Here is a 15,125-nt window from a genome sequence, read left to right on the forward strand (position 1 = left end):
TAGACCTTCACATTATTCATTATAGTGTACGACAAGACAGGACACCGGAATACAGGATACAGGACAATGGATTTTTTTGGACTTAAAAATCTCTACTTTTCTGGAAATACAAAAGTCAGATGACTTATATTAATAGGTATTAATCAAAATAGAAAATCCTTCACAGCAAAACAACATGATTAGGCCACCATGCTAGTATACTGTAGAACAGAGAACAGTAACCTTTTCCAAATGGAAGAAGAATACAATACGTACTCCACGTGGAAAAGGTTGTCAACCTCGACATGATAGCCTAGTACGGCTACCATGTTTTTTGACCGCATTTATTTTACTGTGAAGGCTTTTTATTTAGATTGGTATTGTCCTAAGTCGCCTTACTCTCTCGTCACTTGTACTTGCCTGTATTAAATTCGCAAAAGTACAAGTTTGAGAATGTGATTTTTGGATTATGTGGCGATGGACCGAGGGAACTGGCGCGATCTTGTGTTTTCCCTATGCCCCAATGCTGGACCGTGACAAGGGTAGTAAGTAGTAGTGATCAGATCCAACAAAAACCTCTGCACTTTTATAATAACTTTGAGATCATAATTTTGTAAAATTCTTAAAAAAAACAAGTATGGCGGTAGTATTAATACAATTTTTCAAAAAAAAAAAAAAAATACACATAATAATAATATCTACTTTATAATATAAAAAGATAAGTTAAAACCTACAACGTTTTTCTGTCGACAACACTCGATTGTCATCTACTTCCCATATAATCAGAAACTTGAAATTCAATATACAGGTGCTATTACGGTGACAATATATATATATTTTATTAAAAATTGGGCGCGGTCCAGTACCTACTCCAAATATGGGACCTTCATGTCGTCATCATTTTGGGCTGCTGAAGGTGGCCAGGGGACGAAGCCCCATTAGTAAATTATATAAGTAATTAAGAAGTTTACTTTTTATATAATTTTCAATAATATTTAAATGAATGTAGTTCGAAATACGTAATTCCAAATAATCAACGTTGATGTGATTAGTACCTATGTCCAAACAACATGCCATTGTATTGTAAAAGTAGTTTTGTTGAATATTTACCCTGGCAGAGGTCCTCCGTTATCCAGGTCGAAGACTTGGTAGGGGTTGAGCAATTTTCGGAAAGACGAGATAAGCTCGAGACCCTGGCATCCGCCAGATTTTACGTTCACGAACACCAGCAGCGGCTTCACCCCAGCCGGCACCATCGATGGCTCAATGTTTGGAAGCAATAAAACTGTCAAAGAAAAAAACGAACAATTATTAATATTGGTTGCCAGAAAAATTAAGTTTTTCTACCTTAATTAAAAAAACACGTATTTCTGGAGGAATGTTTCTCAAACTTTTCCGTATTAGGCACTGCTCTCTAATTCTAAAACAAACAAATTGTGACTCTCCAAGTTTGTAGTGATCAGTACCTATATAAATATTTAACCTTCCTCATTATTATAAATTATTTTTACTTAAAACAATAGAACACTTTCATACCTTATGTATAACCAAAAATAAAACAGTGTATTTTCACGGAAAAAAAATCATCCAGACAGAAAATGCTAATTCTAAATACTAAAAATACTAAAACACATTTTAAAGAAAATATTTACATTATTTTATTTCCAAATAGATAAGTACTGAAATATTTCGCGTTCGTCTGGAAGGAGCTCGGGATACCCCAAAGAGCCGCGCCCTACTGTTTAAGTACCACTGATCTAGATATTACAGATTGAACTCTTATAATAGAGTAGTCGGTACATTGAGTTTATAGTCTTGTTTTTATTTGTATTAGGAGCATACATAAGTGAACCGGCAAATAATTTTCAACAGTAGGTGGGACGACATTTTGCACTCGTCGCCAATCAGAGACCGACGGTCGAGGTGTGAGCACGTTAATTTGTTTTGTGATGGCGTCGGAGGAATATATTCATAAATCGTGTAAAGATGACTAAAAAACGTTACGCATGTACTTTAAAAAGAAAACATGTCAATGAATATACTATTATTATTACTAATATAACAATAAATATAACATTAAATGGACGCATGTTTAATTTTTATGACAAATTATATTTCGTTCAGCTCGCGTCATTTAAATAAAATAATAAACGAAATAATAAAAAATAAACTAAACATATCAGTATTATTCTGAAAATTCGGCTAAATTTGAAATTGACTTTAGCTAAAATTTATCTCGGCGTATAATTGAAGTTAATTTACCGTAAACTAATAGGTATAATATTCGTTATAAAAATTACGTAAGTAGTGTTGTTACCTAAAAGGGTTTTGTCCTCCATTCGTGCCTCCCTCAGGGCTAACAATGCCTTCACAGCGCGATTAGCATCTTCATAAGTGATCACCATTGATCCGTACTCATAGTATATTGGTCCAATTGATGAGAATTTGTTTTCTGTAACAAAAACAATTATAAGTCCATACAATTGGGATATATCTACATTGTGTAATAAGCAATGACATTATTAATGAACAACGCACTTAGTACAGTAGCTAGCAAGTAAATTCGCGCATAGCGACATTCGCACATGTATAGGTAGACGTTACGCAATTTCCGTTATGCGATATCACGCATCGGCAATATCACCTTTATTATAATGGCGTTAGAACAGTGCTTCTAGTGTCAATGTTCATTTGAGCGAACCCGTAAATGGCGTTAGAACAGATTATGCCATTCGGCAGACCCGACAAAAAAGTGAGTGTCATTTTTTTTTCAGATGCTTCGTCCATATTAATGTTATTGGTAATAAGGGATCCAGTGACGTCCGTAGGCGAAGTGCCACCCTTAAGCAGACTTAGAATTTATTTTATTTTACCATGTCTGATTCTAAGAAGGTATGGGTCCCGCGTGGTATTGTTCGTTTCTATTAACAGATTTTTTTGTTTTTACGAGGAATGGATGTTAGCCACTTGCTCAACCTATTAGGTCTATACTCTGACTACAAAACATTATTCCCTATTATTTAAAGCAGTGACGAAGGGTGGAGGTAGGCTGTTAAGATACTTCATAAATAGAGCACACTAAACTTTGTCAATCATATGTATTTGTTTTCATTGAACTAAGACTACAAATTGTAACTAGTTTTGGTTAGTTTTTAAAATTTGATTACTTAAACTACGATAGATAATAGTCAAAAAATATCTATCATGGTTTAGTTTAGGCAGAAGTAACATACATAGTAAAGTAAAAAACCTAACCAACACCATCTGCAATTTGTACTCTTAATTTAATGAAAATGGCAGACAACGTGTACACTATTTTTGTCACCGCAGCCTATATCCACTATGATGGGTTTGTTTATGCAGGGTTTAATTTAATTTTTAAAACTAACCAGCACCATCTGCATTTGTTATTCTTATTTCAATGAAAACAAATAAGTATGGTTGGCAATGTTTAGTATGCACTATGTATGCCGGATCGAGCCCACTTCCACCCTTCGATTTAAGTAACGTATACTGGGACCAGTTACTGATTTAAGTACTTACATAAATCTAAGTGCTGGGATTTTGTAATGGTGAGTATAATAGGTATTGTACACACTATAAATATGTCGTGACGAAATTATGAAACAGTCAATATAATAAAATTCACAGAAAAACTACATGGGGTGTATGTGAGAGAAAATTTATCATGTAGGTATATACTTCATTGGTATTTTACAACACTTTAGCCTGAAAAATAATTTCAATTATTGTCTATTAAAATATCACTTGAAAGAACTTTGTTCTGAGAAATTTAGGGGGGTATAGCTAGCTGCATTGGACAAAAACTCACCCTTCCCAAGAAATTCCATCAGCATATTTTCATAGTTCCTCTCCGAGAGTCCAGGAGGAAGATTGCCGACGAAGAGCGCCAACTTGGGACCGTGTGGGTCTCGTGAGGGCTGCAGGCAAAATCGCATCAGCTCCGCCTGTCGGATGCTTTCCCTTCCTAGGCGCTTCACAATCTCCCATGGGCGCTCTTCGGGGCCTAGCACCCGTTCCGTCACTGATAGATAAAAAATATTCAAATCAATTATACGTTAAAAAGAACCAAATCTAACAATGTATAAAACCATCAAAAATTAATTTTCACCTATTTTAGATAGTTATGTATTTTTGTACCTAAGTATTGTATGGAAAGCTTTTAACTAGATGACAATTAAATTTTAAAATAGTCTTGATAGTAAATTTTACCAAATGCCCTGAGAAGGTAGTATTAATTTCAAAGTCTACAAATTTGACAGATGCAATGCCAAAAACCAGAATAATTAAATTAATTGGAATTCAATATTCATAATATTAACAAGTGAATTTAAACTCACTCATGGCTTTCAGAGGCGGATGTTTTACCACTACTACACTGCGGAAGCCATAAAATGCTGACTACTTTATAATATGAAATATTGATTATTTAAAAAAAATCTAATCGTCATTTAAAATACTCTCAAAAATTACAAGATAAAAATAACTTTTTATATACCACGTTTTAAAATTGTCTGTTGAATCATATAAACTTGATAATTCTATGTACGAGTATTAATAAATACTTTTTTTTGTACTTGAAAGAAATACTGAATAAATATAGAATACTGAAATGTCATTTTGACATTTCATATTGATTTCCATAGTAATGCACGTATATATTAGGTAATAATTTAGTTACTAGGACCCCCTTAGCAACCAATAATAGTGTTTTACTTTTTACGAATTGTTTCCGAAACATACAAAACAGAATTACCTGAAAATGAATTCAATTCTGCTTAAAGATGGCTAAAAGTATTAAAAGAATGCATTGTCGTCTTGTTCTGATATATTCTTAAAGTTTCAAATGTCTAGCTAGTCGGGAAGTTAGTTAAAAATCTTCAATCGTCCAATACAAATCTTGGACAAACAAGAAAAAAATTATACTGGACAAACAAGAATTCTACTTATACTAATAAAAACGTGGTAAAACACAAAAATCTGCGACTGAATGAAAAAGTAGATAAGTCAAAAATATGAAGTTAAGATGTTTCCCTATGACATTTAAAAACAATGGTAGTAAGGACATATTAAAGATAAGAAAAAACTACACAATTCAGTCTCATCTCTCTGTCCCTTGCTTACGTACCTATCTACAAAACTAATTTCACATTGCTTTTTTTAGATTGAAAGGATCTATAGACGAACTTCTATAATATCACGTCTTCTACGCCATAGTGCTGCATGCGCTGACACTGTTATGTCACGTGCTCTTTGCGTGTGTCGTGTCATAGCAAATACTTTATCTCTGACACTTGAGAAGAATAATTAAAAGGTTTCTTTTCTGTTTATTTTTCACACACGACTTCTGCATTCGAAATAATACTCTTCGTCTGCTTCTGCAAAGGTTCATGCTTGTTAATGTTATCAAATACGTACATACTAAATTGTGGGGATGATTTTAGTACCAGAAACGACCGTAGTGATGTAGAAGACTTGATATAATAGAAGTCACACTGTACCTTCATTTGTATTGACACCATAGAAGCAAGATTGTGAGTAAACGTACCATCGCCGCCCCTATCGAGCAGCATCTCGGAGCATCTGTAGTCGTCAGGCCTGGACGGAGGCCCCAGGCCGAAACGGACTAGCGCCTCGCTGACGAGGTCCGTCACTGTCGTGCTGCCGTCCACAGGAATGTTGGCGCAGGTTTCTGCCCCTTCTACACTAGCGCTGAGGGCGACGCGTCCGGCCCACACGCGGACCGATCCTTCCATGTTTTCTTTGTCCCTGTAAAATAAGAGAAACATTTAATATTTGAGAAGACTTGGTTCTGTAAACGCAAACATTATGTATATGTACAATCCATCATTCCAGCATTAAATTCAGGGGTTCCCAGCAGTGGCACGGGTGCGCCGCCGACACTGCTTGAGCGTTTTTGCAGCAAAGTATTGATAAACGAAAAGAAATTAATAATATATTGTTTATAAAAACATCTTAAATTCATATTCATATCACCCTCACGATGGCTGAGTAGCTTACGCGTCAGTTTATTATGTCGTGTGTCCCGGGTTCGAATCATGGGTCTGGCAAATACATGTTTTTCAATCTGTCTTAGGAGTGTGCACCCAATAGGTTGAGCAAGTGGCTAACATCAATTTCTCGTAAAAACAATAATCTTAACATATGATCCTATTAGAATTGTACATGGTCAAAAGAAAAAATATATTTTGTGTATTGACATTTGATAATATACTAGGCAGGTAAGTTTTACCATCAGTGCCTGAGTACAAATGCAGTGACGCTTTTCTTTTACGCAGATGACGCAATGGATTCGTCATAAAATTTGAAAGGGGGCCTCGAAACAGTTTAAACCAGTCATACAACATAATACTTAAAAGATGCTTATTTCCTATTGAGTATAAAATATTTCCTAAAAACAGTTGTTAATTATACCAAAATATTAAACAGATGTTTGTGAATAATTTTTTTAAGTTACATGATGTGATTCCAGGAAAGAGATCTATCGGTTAGTTGACAGCTGGAAAGTATGGTTTTTATTCATGATGCCTCAAATTCAGTCAATGCCTCGGGCCTTCAAATCCTTAAAACAGCAACCGTACAAAATGTCTGAATCAGTTCAACCCGATGGAAAAGTGGAACTGAGGTAAGGGATGTGTGAGATGGGGTAGGTAGGTTCCAATGAGTAGAAGGATTTGTGCGTGATAAAGTAAAAACTAGTTTTTTTTTACAACGTAACATAGTTTTAGAGTATTAAGATGCTAACTTAAACTTTACACTCTGCTTGGAGATCTGTAAGACACTTACAGAACAAACAAATTTTTATCCACAAATGATGATCTATGAGAAAAAGAGCCTCCATGGAATTTCTCACATTTCTCTCCTAAATCTTGTAAATTCCGATAAAAAATCATATCATCATCCAAAGATCAGTCTGGAAAATCAGGGTTAAATTCTTGGATGAATAAGAAAGTATCTTTCCTCTCCTCAAATTTAAAGCTGAAGGTCACCATATACATTGTACATATTATTCTCGATACAGCGGTTCACCAACGAATGTCTAACCCCAACGGAAACACGACGTGTTTAACAGTGACAAACACCTTATTATTACACTATGTTTTCGTAGGGGTGTTTTCAACGGCGATTTTCTTTGACGCAATCGATTCGTCAGAATATTTATAAGGGAGCCTCGAAACAGTTCACATCAATCATACAACATCTTTAAATATGCGTATTTCTTATAAATTGAGAATAAAATGCTACCCAAAATCCCTGCACCTAAGATCGAAGGGGCCTATCTATATTATCAAAATGTCCAGTAAATATAGTGAACAATAATTTTTACGCTGCGAGGGTCTCGCACACATGCTCTGCCAGTCATACATACATCTTTAAAAATTGTGTTTATCTTATAAATTGAGTATAAAATATTAACCAAACTCTGCACCTAAGTTAAAAGAACCTGCCCACATTATCAAAATTTCCAGTAAATAATGTGAACAATAATGTTTACGCTGCGTACCTACACGAGGACCACGTGGTCTGATGGAGCCTCGCACTTACTAGGACTAATCCTGATTATGGTTTTCGCAGTTGGTGGGTACTCACCTAAATCTGAGGAATACGGCAGGCCGCTTGTTGTCCCTCCTCGTAAGCCGGAGCAAGGGGTGCGGGTCCTGCAGGGGCGGCTCGTCCGCGTGCAGGGCGTCGGTGAGGCGGTAGCACGCAGGGCGCCGTCCCGCCAAGTGGAACGCCGCCAGCGCAGCCCTGACGCACGCCTCCGACCCTGCCGTCCGCGGCAAGGACACCGTGCGGAATATATATCGCCGCAACGATTGATTTCCATCGTACACTTTTATCACCTCTGCACAATCAGAAAGAAATAGTTTTGTCAGTATAATGTAAAGTAAAACACTTTCTACCTTAGCGTATTCAAGATTTCTAAAGACACAAATGAAGCGCCTAGTTTCAAATCCCCTTACATTACATGCGCAGACCCAATCCGATCCAACGATTCACGCCGATCGTCGTGGCCAACGTTTTTACACCATTTGCAATTGCACGCAATGATTCTATCGCATTGGTCCTTGTTTTTGATTGGTTTTAAATAAACATAGTGTTGCTATTATTAAAAACATAGCTTGAACGAAAACTAATTCTTCGTTAGATTGGTGGCAACACTGAACAGTATTCCCGTACAAATTTACATCAAAACTGAGCTGTCAAACCTAGTGGGTGGTGCTCGGATATCTTCGTACGTTCTCGGCAATCTTCGCTTGGATCGAGACGACGGAAAATAGAATTTATCTCACTTTACCCTCGATAGATTTTGGCAGTCGTGGCAGACGATCGGGCCAGACGCAATCTGCCAATGTAATTTGAGCTTAAAACTGTTTTTGAAAATGTTTGGGTTAGATACCTATATTGTATTTAGATCTTAGACTATATATACATACTTAGATGGATATTTTTGTTACCTATATGATAGCAAAAGATTGAACTTTAAAGAACGCTAAAATCAATACGTATATCAAAAATAAGGGTAAATTTCAAAACCCGCTAAAATGGATGGGTGTACTTTTCAAATACCCCTAAAATGGATAAGCCAAAATACTCTTTAGAATGTACGAATTAAAAAAATAAATAAACTACCTAAAATCGTTTTAGAAGCTTTTGAAACTAGGAGCTTCAAATATAATAATATGTCCTCTTTTTATTTTAACACTACAACAAGCTTCGACGCAAGCATAGTAGTGTAGTAGTATAAGTGAAACAATCATATAAACACACAGGCTTCGAGAAAATCACATAAATGTGTTGTGACCTCAGTGGGAATCGAATCTGGAGTCCCCGAATGAGCGGACTACGAAGGCTAAATAAATACGTAATTATTCTGAATTATTTTGTTTTACCCTTGAATGACCGAATTATTAAACCCACTATTCAAACCTATCCTGTATCAGACTTAGTCCAAAACGGGCGTATCAGGAAATTCAAACAATGTGACATGAGTCGGTTTTTCCGCACAATTTTTTCTGTCCAAAATCAGTGATCCAGGGGGTTATTAAAACTAATTAACACGTTTCTGTTATTTTTATTGATCCAAAATAATACTGATATCACTCGAGGCAATTCCTTATACATGGCTTCTACAATAATTATTGGTAACACAGTGACAAGCGGACTAAGACCCACGGCACTGCGTCTTACTTAATTCCTCATGCGTTCGATTAGAATCGAGTGTGGTGTATTTAAATAATTACAAGATTAAAAATAACTTTTTATATACAACGTTTTTAAATTTTCTGTTGAATTATTATGCTCAATATGATCAAACTTGTACTTGATATGGAGTAAATAAAAAACAAACAAACAAATATAGAATACTGAAATGTCACTTTGATTGCCATAGTAACGCACGTATATATTAATAATTAAGTTGCTAGGACCACCCACTTAGCAACCAATAATAGTGGATTGGATTACGCATTTCTTCCGAAATAACTTTTCATACAAAACAGAATTAACTGAAAATGAATTCAATTCTACTTAAAGATGGCTAAAAGTATTAAAAGAATGCATTGGCACCGTGTTCTGATATATTCTAAAAGTTTCAAATGTCTAGCTAGTCGGGAAGTTAGTTAAAAATCGATTGCAAGATTTGTACTGGATAAACAAACACCGGACAAATAAGAATATGAGCTAATAAAAACGTTGTAAAATATTTTGCGGTATACTCAACGAGATACTTAACAGCTCGCGGTAATTTTTTTAAATCACTGCATCTCAATTTGTAATATGTAATTGTCGTACCTCGCTCTAAAGCAGTTGTCGCGGCCATGAGCGGTTATGTTAAAAAACATCATACCTGAAAGTTTACATCCCTGGATAATTAACTGTATGAATACGATACAGCATGTTTATCACTTTTTTATTATTGATTCTGTAGTTAAGTGATATGTTAGAATAGCTTAGCTTTAAGGTGAATGTGCTAGGACCTCGGTAAACTTTTTATCGTAAATTAGCTCATTTATTTAGGTACTTTAAAAAAAACTAGATGTCATTAAAAGTAATTTTTGCTCACGTATACAATAAATAAACAATTCACCTTGGTATTATAAAATAGAAAATTCATTAATAACACTATTATGCTGAGATTTTGGGCCTCTTTTTCAGCTGGCCTCCAATGCATTACATATTCTTTCGACGAAATAGCTACGTCATTGATTTTAAATACATTATTTTTAGTTGTATAACAAAAAAATATTAGAATACCGTAAAACGGAGTGAACAAAAAAAAATAGAGTGTTGCCATTGGCAAAATGGTACTGTTTGCATTCCAATATGTATACAATGTTGCTGTATTTAATCGTGTTTTTTTATTAAAATTTGCAGTTTTTCCTTTATATTTATTTGATGTTCCTATTCACACCGTTTCGCTGGTGAATAGGAACAGACCATAATTTTGGGACAGCTAGTGAATAATGAGGGTTTTCTTTCACCAAATCATACTGCTGAATTGTAAACACAACTTTTGGCAAGCGGATTTAGCTTTTCAGTCATCCAGTATATGATTTAATCTGAAAATGTTAATATTAACCCCGTTTTGTTTTTTTTTTCTGCCAAATAGTTTATTTTATTACCCTATCACGCATGTTATTGTCAATGGTATAATAATAAAAACAATGTTAATTAAAACATCTCACCTTCATCCCTATCTTCTTTCTCCCTATTCTTGTGGTCGCCTTTGTGGTCACCCCTGTGGTGCGAGGACGAGGACGACGCGGAAGCCGATGCGCATGGAGGGACGTCGTCCTGCTGCCGGGGCGACGGGGACTGGTCAGGGGTCGTCCCTCCGCCCCCGGACGTCCCCGACACCCCGGCGCCTGTCCCTGATCCCGCGGCCTGGCCAGCGCCTGTCCCCGTGCCGGAACCGCTCCCTCGGGCACTGCCGTCACTGTTGAAGTCGTCGCTGATGCTACGCGCTGCGGCACAAAACCGTAACTGTCACTAAGCATTCAGATAGTCCCCTAGCGGTGGACACTCTCCCAGAGTTTGTCCCTGATTTGATTACTGTGGTCATTGTCTCGTTTATAAAATAATGTCGCCTTTTTGCACCCCCCCCCCGTTAATAGAACGTTAATCTTTAATTAGTACCCGTTTAAAGGAACATTTTGGTCATTGTCTCGCTTACAAAAACTTAAAAATATGACGCAACCCTATTAGTTCCTGATTCAATAAAAAAATAAAGTCACAGTACCCAACTACATAGATTCGAACAAAAATAAAATCCCATAATACTGCGAACATAAAATAGAAATGTAACCTCATTAGAAAAGACCCTGATTTAAATAAAGTTACTTTGGTCAGAACAATTACTTACTAATGGATACTGCCTACGATTCGCAATGAAGGTATTCATTCATTTTCCAACCACATAAAATGTAATCTATTTTTGTGTGTGGCGAACACGTGTAGACTCGTTAGCAGAATAGGACACCAATGGTGTAGATACATGAATGCAAATTATAAAATGCACCATTATAGTGATGTAATTAAAGTTAATTTTTCAGCCATATAAATTCACCCGTAAATATTCATATTTTTGCGTAAAAAGAAAACTATAATATAATATCTCTTATGATAATTAATCAATTATCAATCATCATTTGGCCGAAATAAATGTACCATTATTATAAATGGATAATATCATTTTACACATTTTCTATTTTAGGAAAACTTCAAATTATAAGATAATATTGTCATATTATACGTGGGTATTTTCAAAATCTTATTCTAATTTCAAATTTATACTTGTATTCTAATGTGATGTACTGTTGTAGTAAACGTAGTCAAAATTTATATTTTTCTGATTTCTGATTTCAGAAAATTAGGTAGTGATAACTTTAAAAAGAATTTAAATTACATATTACTAAGCTCGAAGGGAACTATGCATATATTATTGTATGTATAAGTATTTTTCTATCTGGCAGAGTATTGGGCGTATACATTTTCCGAGTGACCAGTAAATACGTGCAAGTATTAATTATAATAATAATATTATTATGGGGATGTTTTCAAGTGGGGAGGTGTTATAGTACCCTAGAGAGACACTAGACCACGAGTAATTTCTAATTTAATGAAATTGATTAGGCTTGTGCGAAAAATAATTATTTTAGCATGACCATTTTCTATTTAAAAAAAGTTAAATAGCTGTTCTTATTAAAGTTGTAAAACTTCATAATATTATATTTTATATCGGAAATTAAGCTCCTGTACCTGAGTTGGTAATGGTCTTATTTCAGTTTTAACAATGTCACATAAAAGTGTTATTATAACAATTTATATTTTTGATGTTTATTTACAATTACAAATAAAAATACTGCTTTTTGACAATTATTGTATGCATGTTTTTTTAGCATAGCTAATAAATGAAATTTTCGACATCATATTAACATTGCCAGTACCGTCTCAGGTAGGTAAATTCTCTTTAAATATTAAAATATTGTAAACATATTTCAAATCCTGCGTAAAATATTTCGCACACATAAAATAAAACACGATATAAAATCCCAAAAAGTAAAACACTATAAAAACCAATTAGTTTTGAATAAAAACAAAAATTATTATATCAATATTGTTGTTATCAAAAAAAAAGCAAAAAACAAACATTTAGGCACATAGACAATTATATTATGTGAATAGTCAATAGTCACACTGTAATAAATTGAATAAAACACATTAAGTAAATCTAAATAAGATATTTTTCATACCACACATTTTCTAGACTACCTAATTCTTTACATATTTTTTTTATTCGTTTGAACGTGTTAAATGCTTATTTTTTTATTGGGAGTCAAGCTTATCTATTTTTTTTATTAGTTATTTTTTAGTTGAAGTCGTTTTAGCCAATTTAAATTATTTAATCTACAACAAACATTAATGTGTCATGCAATAATAGTTATCTAAATTTATTATTTAGGATTGTGGATGTTTCTCTAACCAGGTATAGTTTTCTAAAAATAATACATCAATAATTAAAAATTAAAAACCATCAAAACATAAATATTACATATAGTGTAATTAAGATTTACTGTCAGTGGTTTTTTGAATGTTATTAAAATTTTGTCTATAAATTCATTTTTAGACACACAAAACTATATTTTTTTTGTATGGTTATGTAAAAAATACAACATAATGTATTCGCATTATTGCGAATTTTTTTATTAAACAACTTATTCTTGTTGTCTCGTAATAGAATATGATACAAAAATAATCAATCGCCCTTAAATAAAATTTGTCGTCAACATTTTAAGCAATTTTGTTACATTCCTACAAAACCAACTATCCAATTACTTACACACATCTTTATTAGTCTTATTTTTATGATATTAAGAGCCTTTCCGGGTCCGTTATCAACTGACTATGTTACTTAGTAAATGTCTTTTATTTATTATGAATATTTTTTATAACACTCTTGTTCGTTTTCTGGTTTAATAATTTAACTATACATATGAACTGTCTTATAGTTATAATAATTATAGATAGTGACCAAAATATGCATTTAGCGTAAACGTATTGTAATAATTAATAACAACAACATTTATTATCCTGATCAATTTCTCAAGTATTCTTAAATGTATAATATAACTATTTTCTTAGATCTTAAATAAATGCATAATTAAGCTAACTAATCGTCATTTTGCTAGCTCTACGCTGAAGCGTAGAACTAAGCAATAGCTTCTTTCAATGCATTCTACAGAAGTCTACGATAATCCATTATAATAGTTGCAAGTTTAAATTTTACGACGTCAGTATTACTCTATGTCTGCTACCTATATATTGAAAGATGTAGTTATATTAAAAAATATATATGACTGGATTATTTCGATGGTAATATAGTAATGAAATACATAAACATTTTCTCAAATACGTCATGGCGAAGTGTAGTAACCTTGATTTTAATATATCCTATATTGTATCACAGTCCAGTTTTGTAATAAACTTTCCAATATCTAATCTAGGAAAGACCACATGCACCCTTATAGTCGTTAGCCGCTTGGAACCACATCCTGAATTATAAATCTTTCACACATCGATTTAAGGAACAATCGATTAATTTTATTTCAGAGGGATTTGAACCCGTGACTAACCGAAAATCTCTGGCTCTTGGTATGTGGTATCTATAAAATAAAAATATAATACCTGTTTTCTCCGTGAAAATTGCTAAATAGTTTTCATTAATATATCATCAATTTTCTAACAAATATAACATTTTAGATATTTTATGGTCGTGTTTCAAATAAACATGGAGCAATACACCCTAATATAACGTGGATACTTTAATATGATTATAATAATAGTTTTCGTTATTTAAACACGTTATTTAAGTAAATATTATATTTGATAATGTTGCATTGTCATTTTTTTTTCATTTATAATTAAATTTCTTGTCAATAATAAATTGCAGTGTATATTTTGATAAAATGAGTCATGTGAATTGATTATTAACCTCCATGCAGGTGAAGGGTTAATGGCTAACACCAAAAACATAAAAATAACAAACAAAACAAAAATAAATAAAACAATAAAAAAACAAGCAAACCCGTCACATGCCTATGCAGCTAAAACCAATCTAGCAACATTAATGGTTAGCAGGTGTCGTGATATCTTTTTATGATGAACCATGCAGCTTTGGTTTCATAAAATCACCTCTTACCCTGTTAAATAACAAGTACAAAGTGATTGACAGCTAACATCTAGAAATTTTATTATTATATATGAGAAGATACCAGCACAAAATGAATATGTCCACGCACTAGAGTTTGACAATTATTCTTAAATGCAATAGTCCGTTAAAACCTCCGATGTGACAACGTTCTCAAAAAAAAATTGTTACTTATTATTTCCTGTGCATATTAGACAGGATAGTTTGATTATTAAACCTTCAGTATTATATGATATTTCACAAAAATTGAAACAGTTAATTACAGAGACGTCCGATATAACATTTTAATAAGACTTTATGTAGTACATAATCATATGGAAGATATTATAAACACTCAATGACAAAGACTCATCACTACCTTTTATTTAGATAAATGAAATTTTTTATTACATTT

The 15,125-nt window shown here is 33.6% G+C and overlaps 1 protein-coding gene across 6 annotated transcripts in view; it reads right to left on the reverse strand.

The window, feature by feature from the left end:
* LOC147073396 (diacylglycerol kinase theta) overlaps positions 1–15,125 on the reverse strand; it is a 116,725-nt gene that overhangs the window by 17,619 nt on the left and 83,981 nt on the right. For all 6 annotated transcript variants that reach the window (XM_085945477.1, XM_085945474.1, XM_085945479.1 and 3 more), the window contains 6 exons: positions 10,710–10,988; positions 7,612–7,867; positions 5,549–5,769; positions 3,812–4,024; positions 2,297–2,431; positions 1,090–1,264 (listed from right to left, as the gene is read on the reverse strand). In XM_085945477.1, coding sequence (XP_085801603.1) covers positions 1,090–1,264; positions 2,297–2,431; positions 3,812–4,024; positions 5,549–5,769; positions 7,612–7,867; positions 10,710–10,988 — 1,279 coding nt within the window. The remainder of the gene's footprint in view (positions 1–1,089; positions 1,265–2,296; positions 2,432–3,811; positions 4,025–5,548; positions 5,770–7,611; positions 7,868–10,709; positions 10,989–15,125) is intronic.

The sequence above is a fragment of the Rhyacophila brunnea genome, unplaced genomic scaffold, assembly GCF_057557595.1.
Source record: "Rhyacophila brunnea isolate RB1 unplaced genomic scaffold, BYU_Rbru_1.0 scaffold_18, whole genome shotgun sequence".
NCBI lineage: Eukaryota > Metazoa > Arthropoda > Insecta > Trichoptera > Rhyacophilidae > Rhyacophila > Rhyacophila brunnea.